Source organism: Falco rusticolus, chromosome 1, assembly GCF_015220075.1.
Source record: "Falco rusticolus isolate bFalRus1 chromosome 1, bFalRus1.pri, whole genome shotgun sequence".
Classification (NCBI taxonomy): domain Eukaryota; kingdom Metazoa; phylum Chordata; class Aves; order Falconiformes; family Falconidae; genus Falco; species Falco rusticolus.
The window spans coordinates 27,009,208-27,035,183 of record NC_051187.1 but is presented as its reverse complement, the minus strand read 5'-3'; the positions used below and the strand labels follow the sequence as shown (position 1 = coordinate 27,035,183).

The 25,976-nt window shown below is 45.1% G+C and overlaps 1 protein-coding gene across 5 annotated transcripts in view; it reads right to left on the bottom strand.

Annotated features, from left to right (window-relative positions):
• Window positions 1–25,976, bottom strand: part of MORC2 (MORC family CW-type zinc finger 2) — a 49,119-nt gene that overhangs the window by 2,896 nt on the left and 20,247 nt on the right. For 3 of the 5 annotated variants that reach the window (XM_037375237.1, XM_037375235.1, XM_037375239.1), the window contains 18 exons: window positions 25,436–25,595; window positions 25,243–25,354; window positions 23,346–23,471; window positions 17,942–18,021; window positions 11,786–11,868; window positions 10,774–10,859; window positions 7,562–7,702; window positions 6,911–7,065; window positions 6,638–6,766; window positions 5,094–5,199; window positions 3,843–3,975; window positions 3,411–3,485; window positions 2,909–3,301; window positions 2,379–2,522; window positions 2,231–2,285; window positions 1,306–1,447; window positions 774–965; window positions 585–678 (listed from right to left, as the gene is read on the bottom strand). In XM_037375237.1, the coding sequence (XP_037231134.1) occupies window positions 585–678; window positions 774–965; window positions 1,306–1,447; window positions 2,231–2,285; window positions 2,379–2,522; window positions 2,909–3,301; window positions 3,411–3,485; window positions 3,843–3,975; window positions 5,094–5,199; window positions 6,638–6,766; window positions 6,911–7,065; window positions 7,562–7,702; window positions 10,774–10,859; window positions 11,786–11,868; window positions 17,942–18,021; window positions 23,346–23,471; window positions 25,243–25,354; window positions 25,436–25,595 (2,406 nt within the window). The remainder of the gene's footprint in view (window positions 1–584; window positions 679–773; window positions 966–1,305; window positions 1,448–2,230; window positions 2,286–2,378; window positions 2,523–2,908; window positions 3,302–3,410; window positions 3,486–3,842; window positions 3,976–5,093; window positions 5,200–6,637; window positions 6,767–6,910; window positions 7,066–7,561; window positions 7,703–10,773; window positions 10,860–11,785; window positions 11,869–17,941; window positions 18,022–23,345; window positions 23,472–25,242; window positions 25,355–25,435; window positions 25,596–25,976) is intronic. The other 2 variants (XM_037375240.1, XM_037375236.1) reach the window with 2 other exon arrangements.

Sequence of the window (25,976 nt, the reverse complement as noted above, 5' to 3'; positions counted from 1 at the left end):
ATATGTCAGAGAAGACAGAAGTCAGAGAAGCCAGTACAATTTCTCCATGTTTCAGCCTGCACTGGACCTTCCAACACCAGCATGCAGATACGGGTGTAGGCTCAGCCCCAATTGTTCCTTGCTCAAATAAACAAAGGCCACCCCAAAAGCCTTAAGATGTAAAGCTGAGTCACAGGTGATCAGCCTGCTCACCTGCAGAAGTGTGAGGGGAGTTGGATTCCTTGTTCTCCCCCATTTTTAAGTTAGATTTATAAGGCTGAGGGCAAAACGAACAGGTATGCCTACATCCTATTTCTACAAACCTCTAACCTGGCCTCTCTTTTTTAAAAGCTTAACAGCAATGGACAAGTCAACAGCCTTCCCACACAGCTGTATGGTAATTACAAAAATCCTCAGCAACAACTGCCAGAACACCTAAGACATGTTTCAGAGGCTCTCATTTTTTTTCTCAGCTACATTAGTCTGTTAAGGATCCAAATAACCTTTTGAGAGTGTGATCTTGCACCAACAGGATGCACACTTGCTGTAGGAATGGAATGTGTGTGTGGAAAAACCCCAAACTTTTCTAGAAACACTGAACTCACCAAGGGAAATGCCAGCAACCCTTCTGAGCTCATGGAACTCAGCTCCTTCTTGGAGATAGGAAAGTTCGGAGGTAGGAAGTACCGCAAAAAATTTCTATGCAGGAAAGAAAAACACAAAGCCAGAATTGGGAGTTTAAAAGACTAAAGCCATCAGACTGCAGCAGCTCACAAGACCTGCAGTGAACCCACCGAAGGATGTGGACTAATAAGTCTACTGTTTCTTGGCTGCTGCTGGGACCAGTGGTGTCTGGCTCAATTCTGACACAGTCTGAGGTAGAAGGTTCAGCCACAACAACCTGCTCTTCCTGCTGTGTATCTGGAGCCTGGTACTCAGGAGAGGGAGGCTTCATCAATCTCACATCCTCACTGCCCTTCTTTACCCTGGAAAAAAAGTATTACGGGAAAGTCAGATATCTTTTTCTATACTGGCCATACCTGAAACACTGTTAACAGCTTCATCAGAACCTATATCCAGGTGTCAGTCTGAGACCTCTAGATTACACAACAGCTACCTCCATAGAAACATCACATCAAAGTAATGGGCAGACTGTAGGGAGCCTGTCATGCTCATTCCTTAAGAAGCAGCTGGACAGTCGTGAGCGCACACACGCTTCCTGACATGACAGCAACATACTTGTTTTCAGCATCTATGGAAGTAAAATGGGGTATTCCTCCTAAAAGCAAAACAAGTCTCCAAAAAGCAGCAGCTAGAGATAGTTACCAGCGATCCCTTGGTGTGGTGTCTGTAGGAACATAATCAAACTTCACCTTCCACCGTACTGCATGCTTGCCCATTTCCACAGCTGTGACACGGCCTGTGAACCACTCCTTGTTCACACGTACTTCCACATGCATCCCTTTATCTGCAAGGAGGGTGACAGTAAAGATGTTTGCAAACATTCATATGCCAGAGAGCATGTTCTGCATGAGCTGTAGAGAAGACAGCCACCCTCAGCAGGGAGCAAACCTAAACCTGTGACAATTCCTTCAAATGGTACGTAAACCGTAAAACCACTGTACACAGTTCAAGTCCTCCTTAGAAACATTAAGATGCAAGGAAATTATACAGCGTTTTCAGACAGAACTGTACTCTGGGCTGTTTCACACGGGCTTTCCAGGCTTGTGTGGCCACTAGGACAATTTGCCATGTGTTCCTAGTGGGTCACGTTCCAGACAGCTCCTTGGGAACAAGCTCAAGAAATGCCCTGCTCTGGCAGAAGGTGCAATACCACACTGGCTATCATCTTTCCTGGGGGCCCCTCAGCTCCTCTTCTCTCACAGCAACGCGGCAGGTCTAGATACAGTCCTCAGCATTTCCCAGCTAACGTAACTCCACGATCCATTCAGTTTAGGAAAAGTGAGAATGACATCAGTCTACACCACACAGCCAAGCATCACCCATTAACGTCACGCAGCCCTCAGATTACAGATCTTCCCACGCCACAACTGCCTCTTGCCTAATCAAGGTGTTCCTGGCCAAAATGTTTCATGCAAGTTAGTCATCTCGTAGTTTGTGACCCAAATTTACACATTCTTATTTTAAAAAGCTCATTAATGAAATCACACATTTAACCAGTGAGTCTAGTTCTGCAAAAGTCCTTTTCCACTGTTAGATACCGGAGGCAGTTCATGGGTTCATTTCTCACCTTTCTGAGCTTTCTTCAGTTCTGCCAGCTCTTCTTCCCCAGCACTGTCTGTAAGCTGTGAGCAGGGAGAGATCAGATTAGCTGCCTCCCACCAAGATTATAAACACTTGACAAATACTTTCTGCTGGGGAAACCAGTGCACTCTCACCTCTACCACCACCTCACTGGAATCCTTCTTTTCTTCTTTCACTCCCACAAACTTGCCCCGTTTTGTTTTCTCCTTCTTGTGCTCCCCCTCCTCCTCAGACCCATCCTCTGCGGTGTTCAAGGTCCTCTTCCGAGTGGAAGACGCCTGCAGGAAGCAAACAAGCTCTAGCTGTAATTCCAGCATGCTACCAACAAAAACTTTTTCAACCAAGTTAAAAAAAAAATCAGCACTCAGTATTTCATTTGATAATTAATTAGCTTTTCCAGAAAGTTTTAGCAGGCATTACGTGATCATGCAAACGCTCACCCTGCCACTCCACATTATTTTTTTTCTGGGGAAACAGTCTGGTCTAACAGGAAAGAGATGAAACAAGTCTTCAGGAAGGATGCAGAATGGCTCCCTAACCCAAGAGTAAAGTAAAAGTTTTGTCCTGTGCAGGGACTACAGTGCAAATCCCATGCAACAGAGCAAGACAGGCTATGCAGAAAAGAAGGTAAGGAGCTGACAGTTTTCATCCCATAGAATCTCACCTGTGGGCATTTGACAGTGGCAGATTTCTTTAGTGCAGGCACCTTAGCAGCTTTTGGACTGGGTGCCTCATGTGAGCTTTTGGGGTTCTGCAGGACAGCACAGGGTGGCTTCATTGTTGTACCTGGTTTGGCAACAGTTTTTAAAGTGCTGTTAGACTTTCCAGCTGCCACAGTCTGCTGCTGTGTCTTGGAAGTGCTTGCCTCCTCCTTGGAGAGCATGCTTGCCAGTTTGGGAGTGCTGATATTCGGCCAGGCTGAAGAGCTCCTTTTCAGCTGACTGATGGACTTGGGAAGAGGTGTAGGTGATGGTGGTGGTCTGCTTGGAGCGTTCTTGATTACATCAGGTAAAGGAGGAGATCGTGGGCGCTGAGGTCGGGTTTGCGACTGGGTGTCCTGAAATAAATGAGGGTACAGAGAAAGGACAGAAGAGTCAGGCACTGTTTTTCAGAGCAGTTAAGGACAGCACAGAAGAGTATAAAGCCTACAGCCATATCCCATTTACCTCCCCTGCAGGCCGTGTGGTCACTTCCAGAGGCAGTTTCTTTAAGTCAGCTTGAGACCGAATTGGAGTGGTTTTCTATTACAAAAAAAAAAAAAAAAAAAAAAATCAGAAAGGCCACCTCTAAAAAGCTGTCAGGGCCTGCCTGAACCCAGCCCAGCAAACAGTTTTCCAGTTTAAAATCAAGAATTATAAGGCATGCTCTGTGTCCTTCAAGAGGCATCCCTTCAGAAGAACACAGCAGTTGCTCCCATTTTCTTAGCAGAAAATCAAATGCAAGCTGAGATGCTTGTTTTCTGTCATTAAAACAACCCCCACCCCATACGAAGGAGCACAGGTGGCATTAGAGGCTGAGACAGATGTGACTTGGCATCAGCCATTGCACTAGGAGGTCCCTCAAACCTGCTGTGCTTAGCTTGAGACCTCTAGATTCACCTGCAGAGCTTCCAGCTTTTCCTGCTGCTGGCGGATTTTCTCTGTTAGTTGTTTCTGCTTTTCCTCCTGTGATTTCAAGTCTTTCTTCAGAGTTCCCAATGGTACCTTCTGCTTCTGCTCTGCAGCTTCACACCTAGCATGAAGGGAATGCATGACAACCTCAGCAATGACAGCAAACTTGCACTGTCTCACACACACAGCACTATCCCCATATCCCATCCCAAATGCAGCAGTAAAACCGCTGGGAAATTAATTAATGTGTTGCTCCCTCAAGTGTGCAAAATGTCATTCTTGGGCTCAATGCAACTCAGAGGTGTTGCTGCAGTTTGCGTGTCTAATGGGTTGGAGCAATAGTAGCAATGAAGACAATTGCAAAGACCCCACTGAACATACATTGCTACCAGCCTGCACTTATGACTGTTCTTCAATCGTTGTCTATCTATGCTACCTACATTAAAATTAACACGCAGAAATTAAAGCTACAATCAAATTTCTAGCGACAGTGCAGAAAAAACATAAAGGAACTTAATTTCATCAAATCACTGGTTGAGATTGGAGGGGCCTCTGGACGTCATCTGGTTCAACTCTCTGCTCAAGCAGGGTGACTTGGAACTGGTTGCCCAGCCTCCCTGGGCAACCTGTGAGAGTGCTTGGTAACCCTCACTCACACGGAAAAAGTTTCCTGATGTTCCAGAGGAACCTCCTGCATTCTGGTTTGTGCCCACGGTCTCCAGTCCTGCCGCTGGGCACCACTGAGAAGAGCCAGGCTCTGTCCTCTTTGCAGTGTGCCTCCAGGTGTTTATATATATTGAGATCCCCTTCAGCCTTCTCTGCTCCAGGCTGAACAGCACATCCTGGTGCCTGGCATTGTTCCTCATCAGGGGCAGCGCTTTACAGTTCTCCTTGTTGAACCTCATGAGACTCCTGTTGGCCCATTTCTCCAGCCCATCCCGGTCCCCCTGGATGGATGCATGAAACTCTGGCACTATCAGCCACTCCTCCCAATTTGGTATCACATACACATTTGCTGAGGGTGCACTCTGAAATTTATATATTTCACAAATGCTCACCAACATGTCAGCTCCAAATACATATGTCATCACTACTTTCTCACAGACCGTGAGCACAGCTTAAAGGGACAAAATTACTGCCTATCCCTCCAATTATTCTCAAAGAACAGATGACCAGAAAAATGAAAAAAAAAAAAAAAAAAAAAGTGTAGATAAAGTTTTTATATTAACTGATTCTTACCTGTCTTGTTCAGGATCAGGGTTCATAGAGCACACCCAGCTATCAGGGTAATTCTTCTCCACTGAACTCAGCTGGAATGGGAGAGTCCGCCATTTCAGACATACATCTGTCAGACAAACACTTTGCAAGTCAGGAATATACAGCCTGAGCCAAAAAACCTTTTTTTTCCATAGCATTTCTCAAGCTCATTTAATGCCCAAGGACCACATCAATTCTTGCTTCATGCTCACAAAATACTAGGAGGAAGATCTCAAATCTCGTACAAGGCATCCATAATGAGAATCTGATGAAGTCTGGCATCAACAGATACTACAGGGCCTCTCACTGCGGCAGTGACAGCACGATGAACCAAACTGAACAGCCAGTCCTCAAATCACTACTCAGAAGTCAGGCTGTCTCTTACTGATATGAACGCAAAACAAGTCAGAGATTTACTCACTAAAAAAAAAAAAAGTTACAACAATAATATAATAGATTTTAGATGAACCAGGAATTTGGCTTCCAGAGCATTGCTGGCCTACCATGAAATCAACAGCTTACAAAAACCACATTTTGCCAAGAAAATGCAAACATTCTTAAATCAGGCTCTGGAAGGATGGACAAGAATAATGACATCAGAGGACATGCATAATGACAGGAAAGCCTCTCCTCTTTGGGAGGAACTTGGAAAGGATTGAGGAAACTGTCAAGGCAGGAGAGCCTAACAAAATAATTCCACAAGACTGGCCTCAAGAGCCCTTGCTACGTCCTGTCCTGTGGGAAGAATGAAGCTGAGGGAGTTTGGTGTCACTCTACTAGGAGACAAAGTGTTGAAGATCTCCCTTCCCGCAAGTAAGTGCTCAACCAGAGCTGTTTAGAGGTGCACAGAAGAGAACTCGAATTAAATTTGAAAGTCAGCTGTACATGGTTCTCTTCTATGCTTACACCCACTACCAATTAGCAAGCCAGTGCGTCAGAACACAAGTTACAAGTTACCCCATGGCAGGGGTCCTCAAACTATGGCCCGCGGGCCAGATACGCCCCCCCAGGGTCCTCAATCCGGCCCCTGGTATTTACAGACACACACACACACCCCGCCGGGGGTTGGGGGGGGAAACCAAGCAGCCGCAGTTGACTGCCTGCCACTGCATCCATGCGCTGGCCCCCTGGTTAAAAAGTTTGAGAACCCCTGGCCTATGGGAAAGTTTCAGATCTTACTCTAGTGCTGGAATGGGTGGCTTTGGGCAGTTCCAGTTCATATGCCATTTCTAAGCCCATTCTCAACACCACTATTGGCCACACCTGCCCTGTTCTGTTAGGGCACCTGAAGAATATCATGGTTAGTAAACTGTGCAGGAAAGGAACCTTACACCAAGATGTCCAAGTGTACCATCAAGTGCTGACAAAGGCAACTCACAGAAGGAGACAAGCCCTAGAGGGGATAATGATAGTGAAGCTTGCGTCAGATCTGCTGCCCAATTAGCTGCTCTCTAACTACAGCCAGGAGTCCCTCCTCCCTTCCCCAGGAAGGACCAGCCTCCTAATCCCAGCCTGGTTAGACGCACCGCACTGAATCGTGGTAGGGATCTCCATGGCTCTCCGGCGCTTGTAACGCAGTTCACTAGATGGAGGCTGGTTCCAGTTTGCTGACAAATAACCAAACTCATCCCAGAACTTGATGATACCTCTCTGAGCTGGAAAACAAACAAGCCCCCGCTCAGTATGGAGCCATTTCCACAAAAATCACCACCTGCACCCTTAACTGCTCTCCCCCTTAACTGCCTGCCAGCCACCAAAGCTTCCCATTCCAGCCCCTGGTAATCGTGAAGCTTCGTTACCTATGGCAACATCCTTCCAATACTGAGCCAAATGCTCTCCCATGGCCTTCAGCAAGTGTCGATACTCTTTGGCATCAGCAAAGTCTTGTTTATTATGGGTTGGCTCCAGAACTAAATAGGGCACATCCACCACACCTACCACTCCACCACATGCCCTGGAAGAGGGACACACAGTCACAAACATCATTAAACTATGACCAGGTGGTTGTTCAGAGAAATAGTATTGAAAATAGTGGGTTACACAGACACTCACTCACTTACCCATTCCTGCAGCAGTACTGGTTTTAGTTTATCAGCTTTGAGCCAGCATGCAAAAAGTTAGGTGGGCTCAATTATCTGTATTTGCTTTCAAGACCTACCCTGCCTGGAATCATCAGCCCCAGATGCCAGCATTGAGAACAAAAGCCTCATACAGCTGCAGGTATGACCAAAATCTGTGCAGAGAGCTCTCTATCATGAAATCAGGGAAATACTGGGCAATATTAAATATAATTTATTTGTCAGAATACAAACTAAAAGCTGACAAAATGAGTAGCCTCATGCTCATGAAGATAGATTAATGCAGAACAAGGTTATTGCACAGCCTAAGTTATACGTAGGAACATGCCAGGCTTAAGCAAAAAGGTTGTTGCAAAATCTCCAGGAACTCACATGCCACCCTCCAGCTGTGGGCCAACCTTCTCATACATCTTTATCAGGCGACTGCAGTTATAAATGAACATGCCATCCAATTCGCGCTGCTCAATATTCACACCAAAGATAAAATTCAGTTCTTTGGGTTCCTTCAGCGCTCTGTAAGAGTATGAAACAGAGCCTCAGAGATGCTGAAAATAAAACTATTTTTTGCCATCATTAGACAGACGGTACAGGCATCCAGCACCTTTGAGTGTTATGGGTTTACTAACAACTGCCCTGTATCTACTATTTCTAAAACACATGAAGCACTTGTTGAATGTGCATTACAACTAAACAATGAACAAAATACAAAATCTTCGCAATACAGACACCAATTTAGGCTGGACAGTATCTGTTCAAATAATTTGGATATGTTTCCTCCTTCAGGAATGGATTCTTGTTTTTATTTCAGATCTGCTTGTTCAAAAAACTTTCAGTTACCTAGTTTTACAAAAGTACTGTTAAGTACAGACTGGTCCTCTCCAATGTTATTTTGGTTTGTATCTTCCAGATGTAGATCTCTATGCTAGATAAAGCATGGAAATGAAGACTTTGATCTGAAAATACAGTCTTGATATTCAGATTCTGGGAAAGTTCTCATCATTAAGTTTTACAACACCATTAGTCTAAGTTCAAAAGCTGGAGGACATAACACACAGCCCAAGCAGAGCATTTTTCCTGGAAATGACAGTAGAGCAATTTGCATGATTGTTACTTTATCTGTACAGCAGATGACTTCAACAAAAGTTGGCCTCAGGTATGTTTGTGAGCACATACAGATTTCTGAATCTGAATCTCTCATAATCAGGAATTGTATCTCCCGCAATGCAGAAAGCCTCAAGAGATTTAGATCTCTTTGCACTGTAAATCAACCAAAACCCCTATGTCTCACAAACAGAACTACTGCTCTTTAACAGACTAAATTAAGTAGGTTCCACAGCTTCCATGAAAACCATACTGAGGATTTTCATAACGAGGATCCTCAGTTTCAGGCTGATGGTATCATCAGATGTGAGCTCCTAACTTTTAATTATTGCAAAGCACGGTCTATACCTTTGTCCTACCCACACCTCTCATTTCTGACCTCCCATATTTTTCTTCCCACATCAAATTCTTAGCACTTATGTGCTTTATCCCAATTAGGAATTTTACTTCTGCTTAAGTGATCAGTTGAAGATAGTGGAATTCTTTAAAATGATCTGTTGACTGTCTACTAATATTAGATTAAAAGAACCTGAGCTGTGCATGCATGAGGACTGCACAATAATAATCTGCAGATATAAGTAAGATGTAAGTCTGTCTTAATGGTCAAGCATTGCAAAATAAATCCCTGAAACAGATTCATTTCAGGTTCACTTTCTGTTTAAAGCCATCCTCTTCCCCACACAGATGTATAGGTACTCCATAAAACACCTTCCTTTAAAAGATGACTCTAAAGTTACTAGGAAAACACCTGGAATAGCAGCCTTCAGTAATTTTAAACCTAAACATTTGCCAAGAGGTATTCTGAACACTGCCAACATAGAAGCCAGGCTAGAACGTTACCCTCTTTGTCTCAGCTCATCTAGGTGGATGCCTGTGAGTTGAGAGCGTCAGTAGGTATGGCAAAACACCCATCTCGGGGATTAATTTTCTTTTTCTAACTTCTGGAAAAGGGTGTATAGCCTTAAATTTCAAGTAACAATGTGCACTCACCTACAAAACATTAAGGGCATCTCCTCATTTTTATCAAAGAGGACATGAAGTCTAATTGTCATCCAAGTGGTGGGCCAGGATTTTATTACTAAGACTTTGGAATCTGTCCTATCTGCTGGATTTATAACCTGACCCTACGCAGGCTTTGGAAACCAGAAAACATTTCTGTCCTTGATGCACCCCGCACCAGAGACACAGCAGAAAACTGTCCTAGGACATACTCTATAACTGAGGCTACAGAAATTGTTTCATATAGAAGGTTTCCTGTTATACACATTTTTCAGGTGTTTCTTCTGTTTTCTGGATAAAGTGCATGATTATGGAAAAGCCTGACCCTCTGAGCTGCCTCTGATCACTGGTAATGAATGCAGGGACATAGGGAAATTCATATACCCGCCCAGAGCTGGCAGAGCACGCAGCAGCTCTCCCGGGAGAATGTGTGGCTGAGTCTGTACAGAAACCTGGAAAAGAGGCCTTTTCCTCTGGTTAGCTGTTACATACATCTATTTTCCTCATCATCACGTTTGAAACCTGACTAGAGATAACCTTCTGATGTATCTACAATTGGGGTACTCTTCCAAACCAGCTGAACTGGTTTACATTGTGTGGCCTACAAACCTTCTTAGATACAAATGGAAAGAACTGCTGAAGAAAACTTGGAATCTCCCAGTTCCAACTAGTCAATAAAGGGCATTTTCAAACAAACTTGTATTGTCCAAGTTGTTTGTTTGTTGTTCAGCTTTCTAAAAGGAAAAAGTATTTTTCCCATTGGTAGGAAGGCCAGACCATTCACAAAATTTCACTTTGTGCACTAATGTCATCAAAACCAAGAATTAAAAGACAAGTTGTACATGGAAAAGTGCATGGAAGCTGAAAAAAATAGTTTCTCCCAAGAGTTTCTGCATTCTTCAGATCACAGCTCTAGCACTTTTAAATTAAAGCTGTATTTATTTATTTATCTTTAGCATCTTAAGACGCATTCGATCTATCTCTGGCAACAAGTCTGGGATAGTTCTGACCTAAGCATCCATGTAAACTAGCATGCAAAACAACTAGGTGGGAAGAGAGACTTGGTATATACAAATCCCTAACTTTCTCAGACTCGGCATTTGTTTTAAGAGCGTTGGTTTTTCATTACAACTTCATTTGTGAAATGCATATGACAAATTTGCAAAAAAAATGCATACAGAGAGTGAAATATTCCTGTGAATATATCAATAGTGAAATTAATTGCAACCAGAGCTAAGTTAGAACAATGTCTTGGGAGAACAAGCCAAATCCAAAGATGTCTTTCAGCAAGAGGCGGATAGCAGAAGAAACCAGAATACCAAACTCAATCCCCTTGGTTTAACCACTAGGGCATACAGGATGGCCACAGACATTTAAGTGTTGAGCAGGAGGGCTCCCTCCACCAAACAAGAAAGCAGGAGATACCTGTGCATGTGGAGTGAACAGCTTGGGAAAATCAGAACTCTGAACCACCCTGCACTCACCGCTGCTTCGCATCCTTGATCCTTTTCTTCACATCGGCCTCTCGGCGCATGGTTATTGCAGAGTTCTGGACTTGACGTAGCGTCACCTGCAATGAGGCATCGCGCAGTAAAACTGCTGCTGTGAAATTCATGAAATTAACTCACTTCTATGATTTTTTCCCTCTTCAAAAAGATATCAAAATATTTTAAATGTAAAGAATTCACAAACGGTGGAGGGTGACAATCAGCACGCCTTTACATTTGAGGCAGCACTTGGTGCTGGGTTGTTAAGTAGCTACACAGCTGCTTGGAAGAAAATGTCTAAATATAACTAAACACCTAAGGTAACTGAAACCAAAGGGTAATGGAGGCACAGGGAAATCTCCAGGGCACTTGCGTACTGTTGTTTCCATTAGATGCAAACAGGAAGCACAATGATTTTAAGCTGGTGTCACTTGCTGACCCCACCTGGCATCCTTGCAAGCCCTCTTCCCACCCAGCAGCAGGTTGGGTCTCAGCATTTGCCCCCATCAAGAGCCACAGCCCCACTGGGAGAAAGCAAACAGCCCATCTCCAAAAGATCCTGCTCAAATGCTTCAGAGCCAGCTGCGCAGGTAGGGTGAGGGAACTGTTAAAAAAAGCACCCAATTTTACTTCTGCTCAAATGCCTCATGTTCCCTTGGCCTCTTCTGCAGAGGCTGACATCAAACGAAGTGCCTGGGGGCTGGGGGTTGCCTCTCAGGATATATTGGAGGTTGTGGGCAGGGAAACATCAGCACACTTCCCACTTGAGCTGGAAACCACGTGTAGACACTGAAGCACATCCAGCAGCGATGAGACCACAAAGCTGCCTGAACAGCGCTGGCAATTCACCACTGACTGAAGTTGCCACCTGCTTAACCTACACACCAGGTGCTACCACTGGGTGCTGACCAGCCAGCACTGCTCCCAAGCTGGCGTTGCTCCAGAGACACCACTCTGAACCATCCCTCAGTGCCTAAAATGTGACATGCTGCCGAAGCACAAGGCTCACCCTGGACTCCCATGTAAGATCACCTCCTAGGCGCAGCTCAAGGGCACGGGCTTTACTCTCCGCCTCACGAGCCTTCTCCTCCGCTGAAACACACAGGGGGAAAGAATGTTGTTAACTGTTCAGTAAAGACAGTGTATCGTAAAGCATTCACCTGAGGAGACTGATTTCCAGAGAGGCTTTGCTGCACTGACATGTACAAACGTACAAAGGTAACCCAAAAAGGTACAAAATAGAACCTTATATATGAGTGGGCGACACCAACACGCCATCTTAAACTTGCTCAGAGGTCACAGTCAACACTGTCATAACAGCAGATCTAAACTCTGCAAAAGCATGTTTAAAGGAAAGATGCAGGAGAAGCTAGTAAGGAACTCGAAAGACTGAGGATGCAAGTGGCCCTGCCTCCTCTGTCCAGAAGCATGAAGGCAGAGAAAGGCTCTCACAATACAAAGACCTAGTTCAGGCTTGAAAAGGAGTCAGAAAGGTCATTTTCTTGCAGAGATGAAGGGAAAGGACTACTCCCAGACATGCTTTTATCTTTGGTAACTGCTAAATTTTGCCTGGAAAAAGACAAATCTGTGCTACACATAAAACAGGACAGTGTTCTGAAAACCTATCACTACACCTGATCTTTGCCCGCACCAAGTTTACCACTTAAAAGAAACTCCCCTTTTTGCTTCTCTCCCAGGCTATTACCAAGACTGCCTGGCAATAGGTATACATCACCCTAGTATTGCTTAAGATTCATTCAATAAATTTAATTTTCAGCAAGGAGGTCCCTTCCTAAAATTGAGACACAACGGGCTTTGGTAAATTAGCACCATGTGTCTTGCCACCTGTATGCTCTCCAAAAGCACACTGGCTCATGTTCCCTTTCAGGTCAGAAGCCTGTTCTGCTCACAGCAGTACATGAACTAGATGGATGAGTAATCTTGCTCCATCCCACAGGCTACGGCAGGGGTCCTCAAACCACAGGCCACGGGCCGGATACGGCCCCCCAGGGTCCTCAATCTGGCCCCCGGCATTTACAGACACCCCCCCCGCCGGGGGCTGGGGGCGGAAACCAAGCAGCCGCAGATGACCTCCTGCCACTTCATCCACGTGCCGGCCCCCTGTTTAAAAGGTTTGAGGACCCCTGGGCTACGGGGTCCACAGGGGTAAACACTGTCTGGCAAGTAATGTCCTGCTTGAGCAGCGAAAGCCAGAACTGCAGCTGCCACCTGCAAGCACCTGCCTTGGGCACGTGTGCTGCAGATGCAGCCCTGCGCTGCAATGCTCTCCGCACTCACTTCTGAAACAGGAAGCAGCAACATGGCAGCTTTCATGAACTGCAAAGATTTCTAACAGAAATAGACTGCTATAAATAAAGTATGAACAGAAATGTTTACATGCAAGATGACTAGAAGAAACAATCACGCATGGGTTAAAAGGCTGGCATGTGCTGACAGGCACAGACATGACTTGTGTCACAACTTGTGCCATTATCCATCATATATGAGAAGTTCTGACAGTCTGGTGAAGTCCCCACTGACTGGAAAAGGGGAAACAACGCCTATTTTTAAAAAGGGGAAAACGTAAGACTCCGAGAACTACAGGCCGTTCAGTCTCACCACTGTGCTTGGTAAGATCATGGAGCAGATCCTCCTGGAAACTGTGCTAAGGCACATGAAAAATAAGGAGGCAACAGGTGACAGCCAACATGCCTTCATTAAGGGCAAACCATGCCTGACAAATTTGGTGGCCTTCTACAACAGGGTTACAGCATTGGTGGATAAGGGAAGACCAACTGATGTCATCTACCTGGACTTGTGCAAAGTATTTGACACTGTCTTGCACAAGATCCTTAGCTCTAAATTGGAGACATGGATTTGACAGATGGACCACTCAGTGGATAAGGAATTGGCTGGACAGTTACACTCAAAGAGTTGCAGTCAACAACTCAACAGCCAAGTGGAGATCCGTGATGAGCAGCGCTCCTATGGCGTCAGTATTGGGACTGGTGCTGTTTAACATCTTTGTTGGCAACATGGACAGTGGGATCAAGTGCACCCCCAGCAAGTTTGCTGACAACACCAAGCGTGTGTGGTCAACATGCTTGAGGGATGGGATGCCATCCAGAGGGACCCTGACAGGCTTGAGAGGTGGGCCCTTATGAACCTCAGAAAGTTCAACAAGGCCAAATGCATGGTCCTGAACATGGGTTGGGGCAATATCAAGCACAAATACACGCTGGGCTGAGAATGGATTGGAAGCAGCCCTGCAGAGGACTTGGGCATGCTAGTGGACAAGAAACTCAACATGACCCAGCAATGTGCACTTGCAGCCCAGAAAGCCAACCATGTCCTGGGCTGCATCCCCAGCAGCATGGCCAGCAGGGCGAGGGAGGGGATGCTGCCCCTCTGCTCTCTCTCGTGAGACCCCACCTGCAGCGCTGCGCCCAGCTCTGGGGTCCCCAGCATCAGAAGGGCAGGAGTGAGTGCAGAGGTGGGACACATATCAGGGGGCTGGAGCCCCCCTCCTGTGGGGACAGGCTGAGAGCTGGGGCAGTTCAGCCTGGGGAAGAGAAGGCTGCAGGGAGACCTTAGAGCAGCCTGCCAGTGCCCGACGGGGGCTTACAAGAAAGCTGGAGAGACTTTTTATGATGGTTTGTAGTTACAGGACAAGAGGCAATGGCTTTAGCCTGAAAGAGGATAGACATAGACTGACCATAAGGAAGAAATGTTTTACAGTGAGGGCATCGAGGCGCTGGCCCAGGCTGCCCAGGGCAGCTGTGGGTGCCCCATCCCCTGGCTGGGCTCAAGGCCAGGCTGGACGGGGCTGGGAGCAGCCTGGGCTGGTGGAAGGTGTCCCTGCCCATGGCAGGGGGTGGGAACTGGGTGGTCTTTAGGGTCCCTTCTAGCCCACACTGTTCCATGATTCTATGATTTTGGAAATACAACTGGAACGCAGTGAGGGATGGTGTGGCTTACACCAAGGCAAGCAGCAGGCCTGCACCCCCACAGCCGGCAGGCAGCAGCATGACTGCAGCACACCCTAGGAGCTATCTCCCTCCATGCTCTCCCAACAGGCAGACAAACTGCAGCTGTGAGACACCCAAAACAAGGAAATACAACAGTGGAGGAGTGACCTTGCTTAAGGTTTATGGAGGATGAGGTAAGCAAGAAGATGGCAGGATAGCAACTGGCTCTCAGAATTACCAAGCACCTCCCCGAAAAGCAGCCCTCAGTTGCCAGCCAGAAGGAATCCAGATGCTGTAGCCAGTGTTTGATAACCTGTATCCACCGTCCTCCATGCCATCCATGGTCAGTGTTACTTGGGAAATGCAGATTTTTGGTGCGTGCCGGTACAGAAATGCAACTGCGCAGTCAACTTACAGTATTACAGTAAAAATCACTTTTCCTTTCTAGGCAGTGTTCTGTTTGAGTTTTGTTCCACCAGTTCCCACAGCAGCACGCTCTGAGGTTCACAGCAGCTTACCAAGCAAGTCACAGCACAACTGCACTGTGCGACCGACTTCATCATCAAGAGTCAGCTTGGCTAAACGTGAAAACACAGGAGTTTGGAGACTCTTTAAAACACTTGGTCCATTTAAATTGAAGCTTGTACCATAGGAGCTGGTGGGCTAAGTGCAACTGTGTCTGGAGGGAAGAACACAGCAGTGACCCACAAAAGGCACAGGTCAAACCTGCTCTGCTAACACAATGATAACTGAGAGGGCATGGCTGACAGGGAACAACTCCCAGAGTCTGAGGGCTGAGGCTCTGAGGCTCTAATGGGCAAAATGCATGCCCTCAGCAGGACAATGAGCATACAGCAGCTAGAATCCACATTCATGTCCCCCCAGGGGACAACAGGCACAGCATACCCACAGTACTGCCAAGCAAGTCACTGGACACCCTAAAATACTCTGGATGAACATCCAGTGCAGAACATAGCTCTTAATGACTTTCAGTGTTGGACACCCATGTAAATCTTCACCTTTTCTGTTTGTTTGCTTTTCAGTCTTTGTAAGAGGATTTCTTGAAACTAAACAATGGCAATACCAAGATGCCTTGGTGCAGCATTCAGTCTTGGTTCAGAAACAGATGGAACGCAGCTGATGACTTTCACAACTACCTTGCCCAGGAATGGTACTTTTTTCTTGAGTCCATCTGCTCACTTAGGGATCTGGACGCTACAGCTTATCGCATGAGGCAGGAAGTCAGTTTCCAGGGAATGAAGAGTGGCCTCTCTTCATCTTAAAAAATATGTATGTCTTCACTCTTGAGCCATGGCTCTTTCTGGCTATGCCCAAGCCATTTCACCAATAGTCACAGCTGCCCATACATCTTTTTTTTTTCCCCTTCCCCTGCCACAGGTATTTTTCAGTTATCATAAGTTTTGGTTCAACAAGCTCATAAGCTACTTCCAGAGACTTATCAATCCCTCAGTAGAGTTCTACAGTATGGTGGATTCCAACAGATCCCTGGCAGGCAGCCATGGCATATTGGAACTGTGGTTACATCAGCTGAGACCCACAAACTCTCACAACGCACCCCCAGTTTTGAAAGAAAAAACTAAATCATTCCCTGGAGATGATCCCTCCAAAAAGTGGTGTGCACCCTCAAGAGAAAGCATATGCTGGAGATGACAAGAAATTAATCTTTGCTATCAACAGCCAAACAAGAGAACTTGGTTGTTACAGATTAAATTCATTTTCCTAGAAGCAAAGAAATGAGATCTGTGCCATTGAAGCTGAGGTCAATGCTACAAAAACATTTTATTCCTGGAGGCTTCATGTGACCAAATCTTGCAGAAAACAGTCTGAGGTCTGCTGTGAGTTTTTGCCATGTTCAAAGCCATTTGCTCAGCACCCACTTCACCACTGGAGGCAGTGGGCTAGCTTTGGAGGTGAAGATGAGTTTATGTTTCCATGCCAATGGTATCTGTTCTTACTTAGCACTGGCACACCGAATGACAGTGGTGTTCTGTGTCAAATCATTAAAGCTCACCTTGTAAGCATCACAAAGGCCTCATGGACTGCTGCAAGAAAGAAGTCTCTCTAAATCATGCTATTTGCACCTTCTTGAAAGGCAATGCAAGTGTGTGCTGAATGCCTGCTTTGGCTATAGGACTCAATCTAAAAAATAAATTCATCTATGAGGACTGAGGCACAGGATAAAATCTGGTTAAACTTCATAGTTTCAAGTCTATCTTGTGAGGTTGTACTTCATAAAGGAGGAATAGGGAACATAGCAATTTACACAATTTCATTTTTCTGCTTTGCTTTGGGCAGGGTCAAAATCACACTGCCCTTAATGACTGCACAAGCTGAATGTTGCACCATCACTTGTAGAGCTGACCTGCACACACATACATATGTGCCTGGAGTAGCTCTTACACAGGGAGAGGACACATGCCTCTGATTATTTATGAAGGAGAATTGTGAAACCTATCAGAAGATACGGGTCAACATGTCTTACAACTTCCAAGATTCATCCTTCACTACAGCGTTTCCCCATCAGGGGTTACTGAGACCACTTTGTATGGTAAATTTGTGCAAATTTAATGAAGTTATACGCTATATTTGTATGTCTATACAATTTCTATATGCTGACTATCCAAATGTCAAATTGGGTTTCTCCTGAGAACTACAAGGCTTCATAGGAAGGGAAGACTAGATGGACAAAAGGCAAGTCCTGAAGGTGAGAAAGACCCAAGAAACAAACCAGGACGCCCCTATACACCCAGACCCATCACTTTACATCAAGTGACAGAATAAAAATCTGTTTTTTGAACAACTGCCTCAACAGGAAAGGAGCAGAAGGAGAACAGGACCAAAAGCTAATGATATGCAAAAGGTGGGAGCAGAACTGCAGGGTAACAGTGTGACGGTTTAGCCAGGCTTCTGATGGAGAAAAGGGTGGACAGCTGTGACTCTAAGGGTTATTCTGTACATGTATTTCCCAGAGGAAGTGGTCTTAGGGAACAATGCATTCCTTCCATTACATGGAAGTAAGTCTGGGTCATCTGCAGTCGCTCTAACAACAAATTTCTTGAGCAATCATAATGACCACAGAAGCAAGCAATTTCAGGTCATAATCAGCAAGGCAGACTCTTTCAGTCCTTTCCTTCACTACAGTAAAATGAGGATGCATGCATACCCCGAAGACTCACCTATCCTCGCCATGTGCTCTGCTTTCTTCACCTCTTGCTCTGCACGGGTCTTGAAACGGTTTGAAGTATACTTGTACATCCTGTGATGATCAAAACTTATTAATCAGCAAGCTCAGCAGTAAGGTCAAACCAAGGTTTCATCACTGTATAAGAGAATAAGGTGTCCGCTTACTACTCTACTCTTCTCGATAGATTCAATATACAGAAAAGGAGGTATACATATCAGGAACTGGGTGTTTTTGGATGCAGTTATGCAAAAAATTTTAAGTCAAAGATGCTTTAATAGTAGCTACAACCACAATACCCTCTTCTGCTTTAACCAGCAGGGGCAAAATATATCCATATTCTTGGAGGAAATACCAAAGTTTACAGGAATAACTTCTTCAGAAGTAGAAAGAAGGAGTGAATACATATGGAAAGCTTCTCAAAAATCTCCCACTACTGATAAACAACCCTTCTTTTCTCCTGCAAACAGCTGTCCACAGGTGCAGTCTGACAGTGCCCACCTCCATGCAGGGCTAGCTGAAAGCCTCTAAGTAGCAGAGCAACTCTCTGAATGGAGCTTCAAGTTTCATTTGTAAGCTCTCATGATATTTCTGTATGCTACACATCTGACTCACAACTTTGTAAACTGTGCTTGAGCTGTAGTGGCTTGTTTCACCTTCCCTATATCATAATATGCCAAATGCCGATCACAGTCTGATTGCTACAGAGCCTGTCACCTCTGTGCAGAGGCACATAATTGGGGAAGAGATGAGAACACCAAGAAGGATGATCAGAGCCTGCAGGAACTCAAACTGCCTTAAGACACAAGGTTTGGGATGTATTGAGAGGAAAATCCCATCCCAAATAACTTTTTTCATGAAAAAATAAGCCTCTTCAGCATTTACCAAAGCCAAAGCCACTAGAAATGCTGTTTTTACAGAGAGAGGCAGAAACACATAATGATGTAAGGCTTGATTGACCAACTCATTAATTAATGTAGGAGGAAACACGTTTATATCCCAGTGAGAGACAAGGTACCCTGAAATAAGAGATAATCTATCAGGATCCATGAGAAATCACCTTGCACAGATGAAAAATTTCATTTAGGTATGTTTCTGTGGGTGAGCACACATGGATGTTGATACTGATGTCAGAAGCAATTTCACCAACAGAAATCCCTTTGTCTCAGATCCAGAAAATTCACGCCACAAGCACAGTCCATTTAAATACAACTCTGTGTTTACTAAACTGATTTTCTGCTATTCAAAAGGATCTTTTCACTGGGGAAAAAGCAGGCAAGTGGTAACTCTTCCAGAAATCACCGAGTAACCATGTTACGAGATGCAGACTCAGGTTTTTGGTGGCGCCATCTCCTCAAATCTACTTAAGGGCAATTAAAGCTACCTGGGGCCAAGAGAAAGAACACATTCTGAAAACCAGACTGCTTTCAACACAGTGGCATAATTAAATTACCTCATCCATATCCCGCCTGACTTTCCTGACAAAAAAAAAAAACCAAAAAAACAGCAGGATGAAGCTGAATTATCTTAACACGACCAGCTTGTGAGGCAAGGCAGTACCTGAAGGGGACCTTATGGACAGCACTCCCTTTGCAACAGGGTGCAGTGCAAGCAATTGTAGGGTGTCCCAGACAGGCATCATGAGCCATCGCCATGCCTGCCCTCCTGTTTCTTTTCCAACACCAAAAGACTTCAGCCATAGCCAGGAAAACCTCTATTGAAGTGTCCTGGAACAGCCCATCTAGCAAAGACATACAGAAACAGGTCAGACAGGCAAGAAGTCCACAGGACGGAATAGTAAAACACCCTCTCCCAGCTTTCAGATGTTCATTACAACTGCCATGGAGTGCCCTCATGAAAGGACACCCTTGCATGTGGCCTGGTTACTTCTGTCTGTATGGCCCACACTGCTAAGCAAGCTCAAAAAGTTACTGTGGAAAGGAACAGATGGAAGAAATCCTTCAGGAGACACAAACCATTCCCAGGGAGGCTGGTACCACGGTATCACACCTGCAAACACTGGTGAAGGATCTGCACAAACCCAGCCTGCCCCTGGAACGTCACAGGCTCCAGAAAGGCATGGAGAAGCTTCTACCCACAGAAACACAGCTTCCAGAAAGGGCAGGTGACCAAAGGAAAATGAGTGCCCTACCCAGGAGACAAGCTGTTATTCCTGACAAACAGTAGAACAGCTGCAAAATCTCAGTTTTCAGTAGAGGCACTTCAATACCCTGAACTTCCATTCTTTGTTCTCTAACACCAATACATTAACCTGCAGACAAGCCACTGCACAAGCTTTTCCTTCAGAGAAGGTGGCAATCTGCCTTACAGCCCTACTGTAGGAGGGGAGCCGTCACTACCTCCTGAAGGCAATACTCCTGAACAGATCTTGAAAGCAGACCAGAGGGCAGAGAGACAAGCCAATGACTGCACCTACCAGTGCCCAACATAAGGCATGAAAGCATCACTTCAAACAGAAAGACATCAGGCCCAAAGTTCACCAAGAAGTACGTAAAAAGACCACAATCAGGAGATATTTGTCAGCTCATCATCAGATAATTCCTTGCCCTTTGCATGCCAGGCTGGCTTATAACAGACTTTCTTAAAAAAACCAAACAATATGGATGCACAGAGGTGTCTCCATACTGACAGATGAATGGCATTCCCTTACAGTAGTTCACTGACCTTTACCAGGAGGATATGAATAAAATGAACAACTGTTTATGTTCAGTCATCATGACACTTTCCCAAACACTAGCAAAGAGCCTTAAATACATACCATATGCAGCACACCATCCACTTGGGCTGTAAGAGAGGAGAACCTTCACTGCCTGCTACCCATTCCTTTCGTGGACCAGGAAAATTCAACAGTTACCTGGCCTAGGCTACTGAGGCTCTGCAAAAAACCAGCTATGTTGAAGAGCTGAGCATTGCTGCTGTATCAGTTGTCCTCTAAAGAAACACCTTAATGGTGGTACACTTCTCCCGTGCACCCCCATACAAACTGGAGTCCCTGGTCAAGTGCAGTGGAATAGTATTAACCTGCAGAGCCCTCAAAGCCCAGCAGCTACATGGGGATGTGTGAGCTCTGGCTCCAACTCTAAAGGGAAAATCCAGGGCATAAGCAATACTTTTCAGCAGGTTCAGGGAGAAGATTCTCAGCAGGTTCTGTAGCAGAAGAGTAAGTCCACTCTCAGAATGGACTGATTTACTGGTTTTCCCTTGGGAAGGAGCCACCCAGGGCAGGCTAAGCTCTGCTCAGGTGTCTGAAGGTAAAAGATCGAGTTTCCACAACCAGGGCACAGTGTAGGCACCTACCCCAAGGGCTATGCTGGCTCTTAGAACCCACAGTGAAGGCTTCAATGGCTCGTCCCAATGGCCACACAGCTTCTGGAGCCCAAATCTGGCATCAGGAGTCTGAGACCAGAAGGAAGCAGTCTGGACACTCTCCAGAAAGACCCAGTAAGGCTACAATGATTGCCTGGAGTCCAGGAAGGGCTACACTGTGCTCTACAGGAAGGCCTTGTTTGCACAGTCTTTATTACTCTGCTGCAGAAGTGAGGATTTTAAATGTAAATTGCTTTTACAGTGTTGGGGAATTTTTATTGGCCTACCACCATAAGCAGATCTACAAGGAGTTTGCAAACATGCAGCACAAGCAGATTTCTTAGATACTCCTGCACCAGCACTGATCCTATGAGTGTCAGCATGGAGCACACCTTAGTCCAGCGCTGGGTTCATCCCCCAGCACCAGTACCAGCTCCATTTACCACAACTGTCCCCTGAGCATTGTCATGAGACAATACTGCAGCATTTCTCATCTCACAGCCAGTGTAACCCTCCTTCTATGGCTGGGCCTTCCTGCCCTCCAAGCCAGACCATTTATTGGTCATGAATTATCATTGCTGATCAGTTATAGTTCAAATTTCCCCTTCTACAGCTGCAGCTATTCCCTAAAACCAATGAAAAGCTGATACAGAATTTGTGATAGGGATCCAGAAGAGCTGCTGTCTAAATTGTCTGAAAATACAGCCTCTTTTCAACAGAAAACAGTCCTATGGTATAGAACAAAATTCTCATACCCCTCCCCAGGCATCAACTACTGACCACTTGGAATAGAAGATAATGAGGCAGATGAACACATGGGGTGACCTAGTCCATGTCGTATTATCATGACAATGCTAGCACTATCAGCAGTGCTGGCATTCTGCCTCTGAGTCTTGTAAGAAGATGGTTTCTGATGAGATAAAAACCTGTGCCCTCCTCCTCTGCTTTTTCTCCATAGTACTTTTGCTGGACTGTGGCATAAAAGGAAGCAGCACATGGCACTCACATGTAAGTAAAACCCAGTCAGAAATTCATATTCTCTACCCAGCAAATCAGGATTTTCAGTGGCAAGTCAAGCAGTACCTCCTGACTGCCTTCTACAATGAAATGACTGGCTTGGTCAACAAGGGAAGAGCAATGGATGTAATCTCTCTTGACTTTAAGCAAGTTTCTGACACCATTTCACACATTCTCATTTAATAAGCTGAAGAAGTATGAGCTTGACAGACAAACCATGCTGTAAGTTGAAAACTGGCCAGGCTCTTAGGGCAGCAATCAGTGGTGTGACATCAGATTGTGGTCAGTAAAAGAATCTGCTGGGTTGATAGCAGGCCCATACTATTGAAAGACTACTGCAATCTGAAATGCTATATTAAAACAATCCACAAATATTCTATAAAACTACTACTATTTTATTAAGACAAACCATGTTAAAGTATCTAGAATGCAGCCTGTGTGCTCCTAAAGACAGAAGAACACTATTGCCTCAAGCAGATTTAAATACATGTTTTTCTTTCCCCTCCCACCCTTACAACCTTTTCTAGTTCCTGCTAAACCAACTGGCAGCACACCTCAGCTCATTTCACATTTTTTGTTTAAGGGAATTTAAAAGGAAGACAGGGAAAGGTATTTCCAAATCTCTATTCCAACCCAGATCAGCTACACATAAAAGTTAATTTTCAAAGCAACTGTTTCAAAGTGCTCAGCCTAGTTTCTTTTCAGTAATAACTCTAACACCTACCATACCTATTTCCTTGTCCTACTTAAAAAAGTTACCCAACAGTTTTGTATGGTTATGGCATTTTGAACAACAGGTATCTTCATTGCTTTGTTTGCTCTGAAAGGGAGTAATATTGCACAAATTACTCATTCAATTTTCAAAGGCTTAGATTTTCTACTACCTACCTCTTTTTCCACAATGTCAATCCCACATCCCATTCTATTACAATCTGTTTCTGTCGCTTTAACATGGAATTATGCAGGATACACCTGGACAGCAAAATGCTAAACCTCTTCTGTAAGGAAAATCCAAAAGGTCCCACACATTTGCGGAATTTGGGTCCAACACTCACCTTGGTTTGTACAGGCAGCATGAAAGTCGTTTGGTTTGTACTTTGTGTCCATTTATGAAGATCCTCATCCTGGGATCAATATAAAGCACAGCAGCATAGGCACGGAATGAGCGGCGCTCAGGCTTTCTGCAAGAGAGGGATGCTTACAGAGACTGAGCAGTTTGTTTAGCATTTCCTGGTAGGACTACCAGCTCCCAGTCTGGCCCACATAGCCCAGAGATGACTCCACCAATTCACCCCCTGAGTAATCAGTGTCTCTTCAGTCAGTGCTCCTCTTGGAGTCTCTTTCAGTCTGTGTTCTGCTTCCTCTTTCCTTCACAGTTTTTCCCCCTTCATTCCCCTCCAATTAAGAAGAGCCATTACATACTACTGTCACAGAGCCTCCTCCCCTATCCAAACCAAATGAAGAAATTTCTCCATGGACAAAGCTTCTAAGACTCTCATTTCCCAGTAAACTGCTACCTAGGAGCCAAGTGACCAACAGAAGCACCTCCCCACACTTCTCTGTACTACCCCTGATGTATTTTAAGCACCTACAGCAGGATTCACACCTCGTGCAACTGTTAATTTTACCATCTCCACTCACAGCCATCTACTTCAAAACACACCAAAGAGACAATCTTCTGCAAAAAACCTAGGTAAAAGGGAAGACCTTTCTATTTTAATTACCATGCAGCTACACTGCAGCTACACATAATTTTTTTCTACCAATGTCTTCTACAGACATTTTCTATTGAGCTGTACATTTTAAATACTGTTACAAAACACTGATGCACATATTACTGTAGCATGAGAAGGATGTTTTGTATACAGCTGAATAATAAAGGTCAAACCCATAAATTGGACCACTTAACACTGTGTGCCCCGCTTGCTAGTGCGTTCTCTTGCCCTTCGGTTAGTCAGGAGTAGGCTCTGACAGAAACTGCACTCATCACACACAGAAATGGTATCACAAGGTCAGGAGGAAGAAGCTCTTTCCAGTGATCAATGATAATCACGAGAGCTCACCAGCAGGCACCAAAGAAACTGAGAAGCCTGTAAAATCCATGGAGATCCCCAAGTAGTTTGCTGCGTCTGTGTTCTCCATAGCATCAAGCTAATACAACAGAAATAGCGAGGTTTACAGTGTTTGAAACTGTATTTCTAGAGGAAATTCAAGCGCTTCAGGGTAGAAGCATGTAATCTCATAAAAAAGGTGAAGCATGCTAGTTGTGCCCATGGAGTTCTGGGGTTTAATAAAGCATTTGGCTCAATTCTGCTCAGATTTTCCTTTTCAGGCTACAAGAGAACAACCCAGCAAACACCCAGCTCTCCCTGAACAGGACCCTCTGCTCCTCCAGCTGCCCTCTGAGTACATCCCTCCTCCTCTGCAGGGAAGAAGTCCAGGAGCTGAGGAGCTGTCCCTCCTCCCAGAAAGACATGGCGATACATCCCACCTGCACCCACCCATACCATTCACTCATGGAGGATGATCTGCACAGCACTTTGCATTTTGACAGCATTAATTTAATCACAAAACTGAGTATCAGTTTGAGAACTGCACAGACTCATGGACAGCTGTCATTCCAACAGAAACATCTTTGTTGAGCGGAGAAAATTAAACTTATAGCTTAGGGCTCCTTTGTTTTAAGGTCCTTAAAGAAGGGTGTTGAGTTTGCTGCTTTGACTAAGCTGAGACAAGCCAATGCAGGCATTTACATCAAACACTACCATAACACACGCAGGCCATTTACATGCATGAATTCCAAACTGCTAAAGAACAAGCTAAAGATTTTCTGAATTCTCCAGTTTCCCATAGAAAGGGAAGCTTTTAAAAAGCACATGCACACAGTATATAGCCAAACTCTACACATAATTTAATCTGAGCCCAAGAGCCTGTAACACCTATCACACTTACGTTCCTTCTGGAGGTGTTTCTGCCATCTGAATGTCTCGGGGATCAGAAGTCACATCCAGCTCTGGCTCTCCATTATCCATTAGTTTGAGGTTAAAGATGATCACCAGGGTGCCTGAGCAAGTAACAAGTTGATCAGGTGAATCCCAGCCAAACCCCAAACACCTTGGCTGTAACCAGCATCGTCCATACGTACCCTTCTCACCACGTATTTTACTAAACTGCTCCATCACTTCCTGTTCTGATTTGAAAGGTGAATACTTGTAAATTAGCTCCGTCTCAATAGCAAACTTCTCCATGTTGTCAGTCACAGACTCCCGGCTTCGTGCGTTCCAGGTTGGCAGGGGAACAATAACCTGCACATCACAACGTACCAAAAGCAACTCAGGCTCACCGACTCTAGTCAGCCCCTTCTGCACATCATAGAGAGACTTACCCCTTCCGACAGCCCCCTAAGTCACTGCAGGAGTCCTTTCTAGCTTTTCAGTGGTTTGCAATTCTGTCAAATGCTCAAGGAACCCTCTCTGCCAGCCTCTGCGCTGCCTTCCCACAACATCTAGTCTTACACTGCACCATTCCCAAATAACCTGTATGGTACTGCCTACTCACACACTTAATGTCATTTTTTCCCCCTCCTTTTTGTAACAATTGCCATAACACTAAAAAACCCCCCGGACATAGCTTCTTTAAAAATGTCAACCTCTGTGCTTAACTTCTCTCTTGAACTCAAATATCCG